The 15,340-nt window shown below is 49.7% G+C and overlaps 1 protein-coding gene across 1 annotated transcript in view; it reads right to left on the bottom strand.

The window, feature by feature from the left end:
- SLC6A8 (solute carrier family 6 member 8) overlaps positions 1–15,340 on the bottom strand; it is a 70,850-nt gene that overhangs the window by 45,938 nt on the left and 9,572 nt on the right. Inside the window, 1 exon segment of the mRNA XM_060252747.1 lies at positions 2,289–2,420. Coding sequence (XP_060108730.1) covers positions 2,289–2,420 — 132 coding nt within the window.

The following is a 15,340-nucleotide window of genomic DNA, read 5'->3' as shown; positions in this document are numbered from 1 at the left end:
TGGCTTCTCTTATGTTCGATAGTTTATGGCAGAATTTTCTTGTCTTCGTTCTGAGAGTTGCCATCTTTGGCTTTTAACGGAGTTGCCGTTTTTAGCTTTTAACCGTGCAACCCTTGCTCTAGAAAGCTAGGTTGTATTCTTTTTTTTCAAATATAACCTTCCCTTTTCTAGATAAAGATCACATCTACTTATAAACTCAAACGCACACAGCATGGCTGTCCTTTCTTTCCCTGTCTCTACTTAATTAACACAATTCCCCTCCAACAACGCCAAGGGATCTCCATCCCGGCCTGTATCTGACAGAGGGAAGTTTGACTTTGGAAAACGTATACCCAGGAAATCCCCTTGGTCTTTTAAGGTCCTACTGGACTCTGATCTTGATTTTGGGATTGAGAAAGAGCTATGGCTTAAGTCAGGGGTGGCCAACCTTGATTAATTTAAGAGCCACATAGAATAAACGTCAGATGTTTGAGAGCTGCAAGACATGAACGTCAGATGTTTGAGAGCCGCTAGACACGAACGTCAGATGCTTGAGAGCCACACGATAGGGAGGGAGGAAAGAAAGGTGGAAAGCAAGCAAATAGATGGGGGGAGGGGGAGGGACAGAGTTGTGGAAAGAAAGCAATTTTAACTTTAAATGCATTCTTCAAGCTGCCAACTGGCTTGACTTGGAGAAATGATCTACCTTCTCCAAGCCAGCCAACGGGCAGTGGAGGATCGAGAGCCACGCAATATGTGTGAAAGAGCCACATGTGGCTCCTGTTTGGCCACCCCTGGCCTAGGTTTTCAAGTTGTCGGTTGAGAAACTGAGGAAAAGGAAAGATCCCCTGTGCAAGCACCAGTCGTTTCCGACTCTGGGGTGACGTTACTTTCGCAATGTTTTCACAGCAGACTTTTCGCGGGGTGGTTTGCCATTGCCTTCCCCAGTCATCTACACTTTCCCCCCAGAAAGCTGGGGACTCCTTTTACTGACCTCGGAAGGATGGAAGGCTGAGTCAATCTCAAGCCGGCGACCTGAAAACCCAGCTTCCGTCGGGGATCGAACTCAGGTCGTGAGCAGAGCTTAGGGACTGCGGTACTGCAGCTTTAACACTCTGCGCCACGGGGCTCTTGAGAAACTGAGAACAGGATCAGGGGAGGGAAAAGGGTTCTTTCTCACACTCTCTCCTCTTGTGGTGGCAACTAGATTTGCTCAGTCCCAGTTTCTCAGATCCAGTGGATGCTGCATGCCTTGGGAGAGAGTGATGCAGAATTGATGGAAAAGGCCTTTCTTAAATGAGCAGTGGCCACAATCCATGCACAGGGGAAGACTGGTCACCACACCAAAAATGCAATTCACATGGATGGTGGGTTTCCAAAGCATCCTGGGAAGGAACTTAGTTCTGGGGAACTAGGAGATTAGCAGGGCCAGCCTCGCCGCTAGGCAAACTAGGTGACTACCTAGGGCAGGGGTGTCAAGCATTTAGCCTAGAGGGCTCCGATCAGGCCCCCGAGCAACTGGCTGTCATCTGCTTCCTTCTCCCTCTCTCTTGCTTCCTTCTGCATGACAGCTTGCTTTGCCAGGCTTGCTCAATCACACAGGAGCTGCAGAGCAAAACCTCGATTTTCTCCATTGTTTGAGGCTCCTCCCTTGAGAAGGAAGGCGGGAGAGGGAGAGCTTGCTTTGCCAGGCTCTCTCAATCACACAGCAGAGCTACTGAGCCAAGCCTCTCTTCCTTCTATTGGCTTAGGCTTCTCCCCCTCCTGGTCCCCTCCTGGGGAGGGAGGGAAAGAGACAGAGCTTCCTTTGCCCAGTTCCCTGGATCCCATGGGGGAGATACAAAGAAAGCACCTTTAAGACCAACAAGTGCTGATGTTTTAAGTTAAAAAAAAATAAAAATCTTTAGTCGTGTTTGTCTGTGTCCTTTAAAAAGTTTAAATCTCTGCTACCTAATCTTAAATAGGTACACACATGGCCCGCCCAAGTCTCATTTCTGTCGGATCCATCCCTCATGAGTTTGACACCCTTGGCCTAGGGTGTCGGTTTTCTGGGGGAACCGAATTAGGCGGCCCCACCGTTTGACTCAGTGATGTTATCAGCGTAAGGAGAATGCACCAGGTTAGACTTGCGTAGGGTGCCAGCCTTGGGGAATTAGGAAAAGTTAATTGGGAAGGGGGGTGGGGGGGAGAATGTTCAAAAAAGGTTCAGATGCGGGACCATTCTTGGCAAAGAGGGAGGGGGGGCACTGTAAATCAGCCCCAGATTCGAGTAGCTGTTGCGAGGGAAGGGGGGAGAGAGGTCCTCTTACCTTTGAAAAGGGGTGCGATGTTCCACACGTTGATGCTCCCGGCCTTCATGAACTGCCCCAAGGATATTTCCAGGAAGAAGATGGGGATCCCGCCAATGAGGGCAATAAGAAGGTAAGGGATGAGGAACACACCTGTGGCCAGGTGAGCAGCACAAAGTAAGCGACAATCCCACACTCGCCAGTCCCAGCCTTCCTGAGCGACAGGCTGTGTGTATTTTGCATTCAGAGAACTGAGAGTTCCAGACGCCGCGTTTGGCGGTAAGAAAGCCCGGATTCTGGGGCAATATGCAAAATTTATTCTAGAATCGACCCTGGGCACTGAGGCCTGTGGAAATCTTATTTGGCCAGCCTTCTAGGTTTTGAGACATCAGCGGGCGTTGCTGGCAAAATCTGAAAGGTCTCCTTTGCTGCCATAAGGACTAGAAGCTTGGCTTTTAACAAGGGAGATTCTCAAGAAGTTGAATTTTTGCCGCCCGCTTTGCCGTTTCTCCGCCATTCGGAAGAAGAGCAACATACACACAACCAGTCTCTGCTCCCCACACCCCACATCTAAACACAGCTTCCCAGTTCCATTCAGATATTCGATGAGCAACCAGCTGCAAGATCCCGAAACAGCTGCTAGGAAAGGGAACAGAGGATCAGAAGCAAAGAAGAGACTGTCCTTTGTTCCTTTCCACCATCTGTTGTCTTTCTGGCCTTTCCCCCCCTGCATCTCAGGCCCAGGAGAACAAAAAAACGCTCCCTCAGCCTCCTCTACCCCTCCAACACGGGCTACAAAATTTGCAATTCCGCTGTCTGCTGTTTCTCCCTTGTCGCCAGAGCGGCATGAGCATGCTGCAGCCTCGTGGCTGTGACAGACAGGGTCCCCGGCATACGTGGTGGGTCTCGGGTGTGAAGTGAACCACACTAAGTGTTGCTATTTATACCACAGGTCCCTGGGCTAAGGGAAAGCCCCGGTCTCCCGCTCCTCTTCTTGCAAATCCTTGTCTAGGAGGCTAATCTTGGAGGGGATGTAAGATCTTTCCTATGGGCAAGGGTGGAATTCTAGCAGGGGCTCATTTGCATAGTAGGCCACACCCCCTCGATGTAGCCAATCCTCCAAGAGCTTACAGGGCTCTTCTTACAGGGCCTACTGTAAGCTCCCGGAGGATTGGCTACATCAGGGGGGTGCAAAGAAGCTCCTGCTAGAATTCTACCCCGCCCATGGGGATTCGCCAGGCAGTGGTTGGGGGAACCCATTCATCAGTAGGTGCAGGAGAAGGAGATCTACGGCTCAGCAGTGAGCCTGCATTTACATGCAACTCAGAGGGATGTGTGTGAACATAGAGGCTAAGATCAGAGGGCTAAGGCATATTTGTGTGCAGCTGTGTGCATGGGAGGGTTGCCAACCTCCAGGTGGCAGCCGGAGATCTCCTGGAATTGCAACTGGTCTCCGGGCTATAGAAATCAGTTCTGCTAGAGAAAATGGCTGCTTTAGAAGGCAGACTCTGACGGGGTGGCCAAACGGCATCCCAGGAGCCACATGTGGCTCATTCACATGAATCGCGTGGCTCTTGAAGCACTCACTGCCCTGCTGACTGGCTTGGAGAAGGCATTTCTCCCTTTAATTCACTTCTCCTAGCCAAGCCACCCGGCAGCTTGGAGAATGCATTTAAAGTTAAAGTTGCTTTCTTTCTACCTCTCCCTCCGCCTTCCCTCCTCCATTTATTTCCCTCCTGGCAACCCCTTTCAGCTGTTTCTCCCCAGATCAGGGGTGGCCAAACTGTGGCTTGGGAGCCACATGTGGGTCTTTCACACATATTGTGTGGCTCTTGATGCTCCCACCGCCCCATCAGTCGACTTGGAGAAGGCATTTCTCTCTTTAAATCGCTCTGCCAAGCTGGCCAGTAGCTTGGAGAATGCATTTAAAGTTAAAGTTGCTTTCTTTCCGCCTCTCTCCCCCTTCTCTCCCTGTCTATTTTCCTTCCTTCCTTCCTCTCTCCCTCCCTCTGATGTTCATGTCTTGTGGCTCTCAAACATCTGACAATTATTCTATGTGGCTCTTACATTAAGCAAGTTTGGCCACCTTTGCTCTATGACATTATGCCCCCTTGAAGCCCCTCCCTCCCCTCAACACCACCCTCCGCAGCCTCCACCCCCAAAATTTCTAGGAATTTACCAACACAGACCTGGTAAACCTAGCAGGGCTTTACCTGAGGTTTAGTTCACTTTGAGGTGGCTACTCTGTCTCTGGGAAATTAGAACGGGAGACTGCTGAATGGCAACTGATGATAAAGATTGAGACAAGGCTGCCAAGAAATTGGACCTTTAGTTCAATTTCTTGTTCTGTCATTAAACACCAGACCTCTTTGTTAATCTCTAGGCCTACAAATGGGTTGAAAAGGACAAATGGAAAATAACCGTCGGCTGGTGTTGAAGGGTGGGCTACTCAACCTTGTGACCTTTGGATAACAATTTAGGTACAGAGACAAACCATTTGTTTACCATGATAGACCTGCCAACATGTATCCTTCAATTGGTGCTGTGGTTTACGCTACACCAGGGATGGGTTAGACTGCAGATAACCCCCTCATCCCTCACAAAAATGCTCCCATCTGCTAGAAACAGGCTCATGTCAACATAATTCTACTGGTCTGATCTTTTGATTGGGCTGTTGGGCCCAGCCTACTCAAATCTTAGGCCTTAAAACAAAGTCAGAGACCTTTAAGACCAATAAAGTTTTATTCAAGGTGAGCTTTCGCACTTCGTCAGACGATGGCAACGGTAACAGGAAAGCTCGCCTTGAATAAAACTCTGTTGGTCTTCAAGGAGCCGCTAAATTATAGTTTTGTTCTGTTGCTTCAGGCCTTAAAACAGTCTTTCTGTTCGTAGCTGGTACGATGAAGTAACTTCAGAACAGCAAAATGCTCTCCAGATAAAGAGACATGGATTGTTTTTTGATTACAACCCAGAAGGGTAACATCTGGTAACTATGGATTAATGACCTAATGTGTTAATGACCTAATGCATGCTAACTGTAGCTTTTTTCATAGAATCATAGAGTTGGAAGGGACCTCCCAAGGGTCATCTTGTCCAGCCCCCTGCACAATTCAGGAAATTCACAAACACAATTCAGGAAATTCACAAATCCCCACCCAGTGACTCCTGTTCCAAGCCCGGGGACTTTGTTTTAATTCTCACTGCTAATGTTCTTTTGAAATATTCTTACCCACTCTAAGAAATATCCTAAGAATATCTTTGGTGTGTTCTGTGCTTCAAACACCTCAGTCCTATTTAAGAAGAAGATATTAAGGTTTATATCCCGCCCTATACTATGAATCTCAGAGCGGTCACAATCTCCTTTACCTCCCTCCCCCCGCAACAGACACTTTGTGAGGTGGGTGAGGCCGAGAGTACTTGAAGGGCTGTCATATAGGGGATGGGGTGGAATTGTTTTCTGTGGCCCCAGAAGGTCAGACCAGAACCATTGGGTTGGAATTAAAACAAAAGAGTTTCCGGCTCAACATTAGGAAGAACTTCCTGACCGTTAGAGCGGAACAGGCTTCCTCGGGAGGTGGTGGGCTCTCTTTCCTTGGAGGTTTTTCAACAGAAGCTAGATGGCCATCTGACAGCAATGAAGGTCCTGTGAATTTAGGGGGAAGTATTTGTGAGTGTCCTGCATTGTGCAGGGGGCTGGACTAGATGACCTCAAACATCCCTTCCAACTCTATGATTCTATGAGCTATAGTCCTGCAAACTGGATCTAGGGGACACTGATACAGCATCTTCTTTGAATTTTTATATTTCACAAGTTCCCTTGTTTTGGGGAGGGAGGGAATAAAGTGGCATAGAGATGACTTAGGTTTTATGCAGATATAGCTGATCTAGGGAATATATATTGCAGACAGACAGACGGATGGATGGACGACCATCCAACTGGAGGTAGAAATTAGGAAAGGAAATGCTAAACTGCCACTTCGGAACCCATTTATTTTGTTCAGATGAGGAACAGTCAACGGAACGAAGTATGAATCCAGTGGCACCTTTAAAACCATTCGAATCTGAAGACGTGTGCATGCCCATAATTCAACTGTGTTGGTCTTGAAGGTGCCACTGGATTCCAACTTTGTTCTATTGCTTCAGACCAACATGCTACCCATCTGAACTTCTTCGATGGAAGACAGAGAATTGGAAGATTTGGGCTGGAGGGAATTCTCTGGAACTCTTGGAGAGTTGAGGTGGGAACTCACAGCCTGGTACATTCACACCCCATTAAAGGGAGAGTGGGGGGGGGGGGAGGAAACCGTTAAGTGTAGCATAGGGAGGGATGGCGGCTCAGTGGTAGAGCATCTGCTTGGTAAGCAGAAGGTCCCAGGTTCAATCCCCGACATCTCCAAAAAAGGGACCAGGCAAAGAGGTGTGAAAAACTTCAGCTTGAGACCCTGCTGCCAGTCTGAGTAGACAGTACTGACTTTGATGGACAAAGGGTCTGATTCAGTATAAGGCAGCTTCATATGTTCATATGTAGGGTACACACACAAAACCCCACAGGCTGAAAAAATCCTGATTCGGGGCAGGTCAATCAATGACTGGCCTAGAGTGACTGAACTGCTGAAGAACAGTGCCAAGAGACACTGTCAGGAGGAGGAGGAGGAGGAGGAGGAGGAGGAAGAAGAAGAAGAAGAAGAAGAAGAAGAAGAAGAAGAAGAAGAAGAAGAAGAAGAAGAAGAAGAAGAAGAAGAAGAAGAAGAAGAAGAAGAAGAAGAAGAAGAGGAGGAGGAGGAGGAGGAGGAGGAGGAGGAGGAGGAGGAAGACTGCAGATGTATACCTCGCCCTTCTCTCTGAATCAAAGACTCAGAGCGGCTTACAATCTCCTATATCTTCTTCCCCCACAACAGATACCCTGAGGTGGGTAGAGCTAAGAGGGCTCTCACAGCAGCTGCCCTTTCAAGGACAACTCCTGTGATAGCTATGGTTGACCCAAGGCCATTCCAGCAGCTGCTGGAGGAGTGGGGAATCAAACCTGGTTCTCCCAGATAAGAGTCTGCAAACTTAACCATTGCACCAAACTGGCTTTCCAGCCTCTACACTGCTGGCCCCCCAGGGCAACTGGTCAGCCACTGTGCAGAACAAGGCGCTGGTCACGGACCACAGCCCTGATCCAACGGACCAGCTGGCGAGCTGGCGAACAAAACACTACTGAAATTATGCGCCTGCCTCTCAGAACCCGCAGCCGTGTCATGCCAGCCCGTACAGTTCTGTGGTGTTTACACAAAAGGATCGACTCCCCTACGAGCTGGCTGAGATTACCAGAGGGGAGGTTCCCTGCATCACTTTCTCATTCAGAACGGTGGCAGTGGATTAGCCACGCCTTACTGCATGCCAACACCTCCCTACAGCTTTCCCTAGAAAGCCCCGGAAGATGAGAGAAGAGTTATTTCAGGCCAGGGGAAGTTATCGGCTGGATGCCTCTTTATCTCTGAGGCTCATAGGCCAAGCCCTGGCCTATCTTTGCCCATCTCTGAGGGTGCCTTCAGGCCTCCATTGCCCAATATTCTGTTCCCCTCACCACAGTTACACATAGTTCAAGATGGGTAGCCATGTTAGCCTGTCTGTAGCAGTAGAAAAGAGCAAAGAAAAAAGGCACCAGTAGTGCCTTAAAGAACGTAAGAGAAGCCATGTTGGATCAGGCCAATGGCCCATCCAGTCCAATACTCTGTCACACAGTGGCCAAAAAAAATTCCAGATGGCATCAGGAGGTTCAACAGTGGGGATAGGACACTAGAAGCCCTCCCACCGTTGCCCCCCAAGCATCAAGAATACAGAGCATCGCTTGCCCCAGACAGAGAGTTCCATCTGTACCCTGTGGCTAAGAGCCATTGATGGACCTCTGCTCCGTATGTTTAGCCAGTCCCCTCTTGGAGCCATCTACGTTTGTAGCTGCCACCACTTCCTGTGGCATTCACATGATTTGTGGCAGGGCATGAGCTTTCATGAATCAGTGCTCACTTCTTCAGATCTCAAAAGAGCAAGAGTCCAGTAGCTCCTTAAAGACTGACAAAATTTGCAACAGGGTAGGAGCTTTCATGAGTCAGCGCTCACATCTCCAGATGCTGTACCCCATCCCCTTGTCCGAAAAAGTATGCATGCATATGAAAGCTTACATTCTTAAAGGTGCCACTTGACTCCGACTTTGTTCTACCACTTCAGACCAACACAGCTGCCCTCTTGGATCTATCTCCAAATACAGTTCTGTTCCCGAAGAAGCGAGCAGTGACTCATAAAAGCTCATCTCCCTGCCACCAATTTTGTAAGTCTTTAAGGTGTTACTGGACTCCGTCCTTGGAGGTTTTGAAACAGAGGCTGGATGGCCATCTGACAGCAATGAGGATCCTGTGAATTTAGGGGAGGTATTGTGAATTTCCTGCACTGTGCAAGGGGTTGGACTAGATGATCCTGGCGGTCCCTTCCAACTTTATGATTCCATGACTCTTGCTCTTTTCTGCTACTACGGTTTTACATAGCTCCCTTTTTGGCTCCAGCGGCTGCTCAGCATCTTTGCTTGTCTCGATCACCCCCCCCCAAAAAAAAACCCCCTCCTATAACCCCCAAAATAGACCCAGGTGGGCCCGCCATGTGGTCTGAAGCATCAGAACAAAGTTGGAGTCCCAATAGCACCTTTAAGACCAACAAAGTTTTATTCTGAATAAAACTTGTTGGTCTTAAAGTTGCTACTGGACTCCCTCTAAGCTGTGGAGTCTTGTGAGCTAAATTCAACTTTGTGAGCTACTGACATTAAAGTTGTGAGCTACTGCATAAGTTATTGTGCTCTGGGGCCATTTTTCCTGAGCTAAGACAAAAATGTGTGAGCTGGAGGCTAAAAAAAGTGAGCTAGCTCATGCTAACTCAGCTTAGAGGGAACACTGCTACAAGCTCCAAAATGTCAGAGATTTAAACTCCCCTCTCCACCAAGACTGAAAGTCAAGAGAAGTTCCTGTCATCTCTACAGACTTTCTTTGTATAATGTCCCCCTTTCTCTGTCTGGCTTAGAGAAAGAAATTACTGTCCTGAGGGGAACGAGGACACTATGAAGGCTTATGGTGTGAGGAAGGCCTTGCCATCTCTCATACGCATACAGAGAGAAACAGATTACTGTTCTGAGGGGAACCAGGACACTATGGAGGCTTATGGTGTGAGGGAAGGCCTTGCCATCTTCTCATACGCATACAGAGAGAAACAGATTACTGTTCTGAGGGGAACCAGGACACTATGGAGGCTTATGTGTGAGGGGAAGGCCTTGCCATCTTCTCATACGCATACAGAGAGAAACAGATTACTGTTTTGAGGGGAACCAGGACACTATGGAGGCTTATGGTGTGAGGGAAGGCCTTGCCATCTTCTCATACGCATACAGAGAGAAATAGATCACTGTTTTGAGGGAACCAGGACACTATGGAGGCTTGTGGTGTGATGGAAGCCTTGCCATCTTCTCATACACATACAGAGAGAAATAGATTTACTGTCTGAGGGGAACCAGACACTATGGAGGTTTGTGGTGTGAGGGGAGAAAGGCCTTGCTGGCTTCTCCTACGCACACACATATCGCTTTACGCCACAGTTCAAGGTTCTGGCAATCCCTCGGGTGTTTGCTCAGTATGATCAATTCAATAAGACTTTATGAGTATAGCAAACTATACACCCCGTGTCAAAACATCTACAAAGGACAGATCCCAGAACTCCCTTATGAGAGGGGAAATAGAATACAATTCATCGCTCCCATGAAGTGCTAACGCAACTCGCGTTGAGCTCAGCTTTTCTCTTGTCATTTAACACCACTCCCACCCCCCAAAACTAATAAAACTGGGTTTCCCTTTCGCCAGCAGATTCACGTGGGTAGCCATATTGGTCTAAAGCAACAGAACAAAGTTGGAGTCCAGTGGCACCTTAAGAACAACAACGTTTTTTTTTTCTGGATACAAGTTTTTGTGTGCACGCAACACTTCTTCAGTATCTGAGGAACCAGTATTTGAAGAAGTATGCAGGCATACAAAGCTTATACCCAGAATTAAACTTCAAGGTGCCACTGTATTCAAACTTTGTTCTGCCAATAGCATGTGTCTCTGAAATACCAGGCTGGGAATGAATCTCTCTCCCTCAATGTTTTAAAAAGAGGACTAGGAACCTGTCGATGCTATCTAAATCCATCCTCTGAAAATGTCAGACGACAACCAGAAGTAAAGCTCAGAGTTCATTTTATTTATTTAATATCCCTCCTTTCTCCTCAGTAGGGAACCAAAGTGGGTTACATTATTCTTCTATCCTCCATTTCATCACACGAAGTAGGTTACGCTGAGAGCGTGAGACTGGCCGGAAGGTCACCAGTGAGCTTCCATCGCAGCGCAGGGATTCGAACCCAGAATTCCCAGATCTTAACCTGATCCTCCTAACCACTTCACCACACTGGCTCGGGTTCTGACGTCTTACAGATGCCTGAAATATCATGAGCCTTGCCCTTCAGGGTATATATCACTTTTGACAGAAAATGGCTGGTGCTTAAAATTAAACTTGGTCTCTAGCTCTCAGTAGTGCACCAGGAAGACATGCGGGAGGGAAGTGGCTAATGTAACCCGTCACATCTCAGTCTGAGAGATTATCTGATGATATTGGATTTATATCCCGCCCTCCACTCTGAATTTCAGAGTCTCAGAGCGGCTCACAATCTCTTTTATCTTCCTCCCCCACAACAGACACCCTGTGAGAAAGGTGGGGCTGAGAGGGCTCTCACAGCAGCTGCCCTTTCAAGGACAACCTCTGCCAGAGCTATGGCTGACCTAAGGTCATTCCAGCAGGTGCAAGTGGAGGAGCGGGGAATCAAACCCGGTTCTCCCAGATAAGAGTCTGCACACTTAACCACTCTACCAAACTGGCTCTCAAAACCCTTCCTCCAAAGAACCCTGGGCTGTATACCCGCCCCACAGCCTCAGTCCCCCCAATTCAATCCTTACAACAACCCTGTGAAGGATATGAAACCGAGAGAGAAAGAGGCAGCAACTGGTCCAAGGTCACCTTCCAGGGCCGTGTGGGGCTTCTCTCCCCGGTTCAAATTCAGCACCACACTGGCTGTGTACACATACACACTACAGCCAGCCCTTGGCACGAGGGAAACGGTACATAGAAGTGTCGGCTCGGGCCGGTCATCTGATCAGGGAGTCAGTCTCTGTGTGTGTATGACTCCTTCTGCAAGTGTTCATGACCAAGAGGAGGCCGTGCCTGGCCGGTGCACTTTCCTTCAGAAAGCAGGGAGTAGAATCTGATCCTAAAAGAGGACAGACATAGCACCACACTGAACTGGTGTCATGTCAGGAGTGGCACAAAAGCAAGGTGTGTGAGGGGTTCCGATGACATCAAACAAGGGCGGCGTCGCCCCCCCCAAACGCCACAGCATTTCCAGAGAAGCGTCAAGAAAGCATCGAGACGCTACTCGCGTCACCCTCTCTGGCTCGAGGCCCAGACGTCTGCATTATCTCCTAGGAATGTGGGAGTTAAACTTGACCCGTGTCCGGAGACAGGCCCCGACCTGTTCTAAACTGGGTTTCAGAGCCGAGTCTGGGGTTTTGCAAAACGGGTGCTTGGATCTCAAGGAGGCCAGCTGGCTTCTCCTTGTTCCCCGGCAGAGCCGCCCTTTCCCATGTACTTGGGCACACACGTGTCGTGCCGATGTAGCACACCTGAGTGGCGCTCAACGGCTCTCCTCATCCCCTGGACTTTCTTCTCCGCATCCCCCCCTCCCCTGCTGAAACAGCCAATCATGAGCCAGCTCCCGCTGACGGTGCCCTGCCGTATCCCTGTTGACCTTAGCCAGTCGGACAACCTGATGGAGATTAAAAGTAGATTCCGTTTCGCCCCAGAGTGCCTTTCAGTTCGGCCCTCTCCGCAGTTCTAGGCAGCGGTCACTGCCTCAAGTACATCTGGGGTTGACGTGGGAGAGATTTGCTTTGCCCATGAGTTTTATCGCCTTATTAAGCTGTAGACTACACAAATGTTGTTTCCAACGCACGAGAGCCCACACCAAAGCCTACACCACCGTCTGCCAAGCAAATGTGGGTCACTTAGAAGGGGAGTGGGAGGGGGGAAGGGGTACTTGACCCCTCAAATATGCGCTGGTTTTCCAATGTAAAAGACCCCACCCCAGTTTTCCTCCCCCACCAGACTCTCTTCTGGTTTCAAAAACCTGCTAGGGAAGGGGACTTGAAAAATATTTGTGCGGGGCATACATAGGGGACAATTGGCAGATGCCAATGTCTTGCGTGATCCCCCCCCCCCCCCGCAAATGCCCCCCTCTCCACCCACATTCCTGCTCTATGGGAGACAGCCACTGTTCCTTCTGTAACGTTTCCTTCCCCCCTAGCAGAGGCAGATAAGAACATGAGAAGCCATGCTGGATCAGGCCAATGGCCCATCCAGTCCAACACTCTGTGTCACATAAGAGAAGCCATGTTGGATCGGGCCAATGGCCCATTCCAGTCCAACACTCTGTGTCACAGAAGAACATAAGAGAAGCCATGTTGGGTCAGGCCAATGGCCCATCCAGTCCAACACTCTGCGTCACATAAGAACATAAGAGAAGCCGTGTTGGATCAGGCCAGTGGCCCATCCAGTCCAACACTCTGTGTCACATAAGAACATAAGAGAAGCCATGTTGGATCAGGCCAGTGGCCCATCCAGTCCAACACTCTGTGTCACATAAGAACATGAGAAGCCATGTTGGATCAGGCCAATGGCCCATCCAGTCTAACACTCTGTGTCACATAGGAACATAAGAGAAGCCATGCTGGATCAGGCCAATGGCCCATCCAGTCCAACACTTTGTGTCACACGGTGGCCAAAAAACCCAGGTGCCATCAGGAGGTCCACCAGTGGGGCCAGGACACTAGAAGCCCCTCCCACTGTGCCCCCCCAAGCACCAAGAATACAGAGTATCACTGCCCCAGACAGAGAGTTCCAACGATAAACTGGGGCTAAGGGCCACTGATGGACCTCTGCTCCACATGCTTATCCAATCCCCTCTAGAAGCTGTAATAGTAAGGCAAGGTGAAGATGTGGGCGCCGTGAAGGTTGGCAGTGCTCACGTCACAGAGATCTGATGCACGGGGTGGATGAGGTGTGTTCTTGCACACAAGTCTCAGCAAAGTGGAGACACGCCTGGTTGCATGGTAGAGGCAGCTCGAGACTGCAAACCTCTTGGGCTGCTCCTATCCGTTTTAAAATAGGAAGTTGGTACAAGCGAAAATCCTCTCCACATTGTGACACTGTTTCCTTCCAGTTGTGCATGTGTACGTATGCTATAGAGCCCCGTGGCGCAGAGTGGGAAAAGCTGCAGTACTGCAGTCTGAACTCTCTACTCACGACCAGAGTTCGATCCCGGCAGAAGCTGGTTTCAGGCAGCTAGCTCAGGTTGACTCAGCCTTCCATCCTTCCGAGGTCAGTAAATGAGCCCCCAGTTTGCTGGGGGGAAAGTGTAGATGACTGGGGAAGGCAATGGCAAACCACCCCATAAAAAGTCTGCCGTGAAAATGTTGTGAAAGCAACGTCACCCCAGATTCGGAAACGACTGGTGCTTGCACAGGGGACTGCCTTTACCTTTTTATGTATGCTATATCAGGATTTTCCACCATAGGCACAACCAGGACAAAATCACAAAGCAGCAAACTCCACAAGTGAGCGGAACTGCTGGGGCCACGGGGAAAAGGAAATACATTCAGGGAGCTCTTTACATACGCTTTTCCCCTTCGTTACAAGGCTGCCTTTCTCCCACAAAGCCGCTTACGTCATTTTCCTCTTCTCCATTTTATCCTGATGCAACCCTGTGAGGTAGGCCTGGGCTGAGAGAGACTGTGACGGGTCACGGTTTCAACAGCAGTGTGGGAATTCGAACCTGGTTTCCCAGAACTTTGCCTGGCGTCTTAACTGCTGCACCCTCTGAGTCCCTCTATCCTGGCAGGTAGTGGGTGGCCCAGAATGGGGTGCCAAATGAGTTGCGGAACCACCGCTGGAATACCCCACGGCCAGGCTGAATTTCTTGCTCTCCTGTAAGGTTTTTGGTGAAGGGCCTTCACCTCACCTAGCCAGTAATTTTTGAGAGGAGAAGCGGGTGGATATGGGCCTCCCACTTGACTGATTTACTCCAGAAACAGCCAGTTTGGTGTAGCGGTTAAGTGCGCAGACTCTTATCTGGGAGAAACCGGGTTTGATTCCCCACTCCTCCACTCGCAGCTGCTGGAATGGCCTTGGGTCAGCCGTAGCTCTCAAAGAGTTGTCCTTGAAAGGGCAGCTTCTGTCAGAGCCCTCTCAGCCCCACCCACCTCACAGGGCATCGGTTGTGGGGGAGGAAGGGAAAGGAGGATTGTAGGCTGCTCTGAGACTCTGTCCTTGAAAGGGCAGCTTCTGGGAGAACTCTCTCAGCCACCACCCACCTCACAGGGCGTCTGTTGTGGGGGAGGAAAGGACATTGTAGGCCGCTCTGAGACTCTGCGGATTCAGAGTAAGGGAGGGGTATAAATCCAATACCTTCTTCTTCTTGCCAACTAGGAGAGCCAACATCCCTCCTTTCTTGCTAACTAGGAGAGCCAATAGGAACTTAATATCCTCCGCCTCTCCTCCGTTTTAGTCTCACAACAACCTTGCAAGGTAGGTTCGCTGAGGCGCATTGTACCACTGAGCAAGCTTCCATGGTAGCATGGAAGACCCCAGCCGGACCCTCTAGCCTTTGTACCTCTCTTAGCCGAATCAGAGAGAGAGGAGAGAGAGAGAAAGAAAGAGAGGAGAAGCGGGTGGGGGAGACGGCCCCATCCCATAAAACAGGCGCTCCCTTTCTGGACGTCGGAGGGTGCACTTTGAACCCTGCAGAGCGAGAGATGTGCAGGGTGGGGTGATACTCACAGGCCCACTCCGTGCCAAGCAGCATCTTCCGCCCCTCCCCCTCCCCCCCCACCCCCGCTGCCCATGTAATTCCAGCTTAGACAGGATTCCTCCAGTATCTAATCACCGTACGCTCATCTTTCAGACTCGGGATA

This window comes from Heteronotia binoei, chromosome 13, assembly GCF_032191835.1.
Source record: "Heteronotia binoei isolate CCM8104 ecotype False Entrance Well chromosome 13, APGP_CSIRO_Hbin_v1, whole genome shotgun sequence".
Taxonomy (NCBI): domain Eukaryota; kingdom Metazoa; phylum Chordata; class Lepidosauria; order Squamata; family Gekkonidae; genus Heteronotia; species Heteronotia binoei.
Note: the sequence above shows the minus strand (reverse complement) of the source record. Positions and strands in the feature narration are given on the sequence as shown.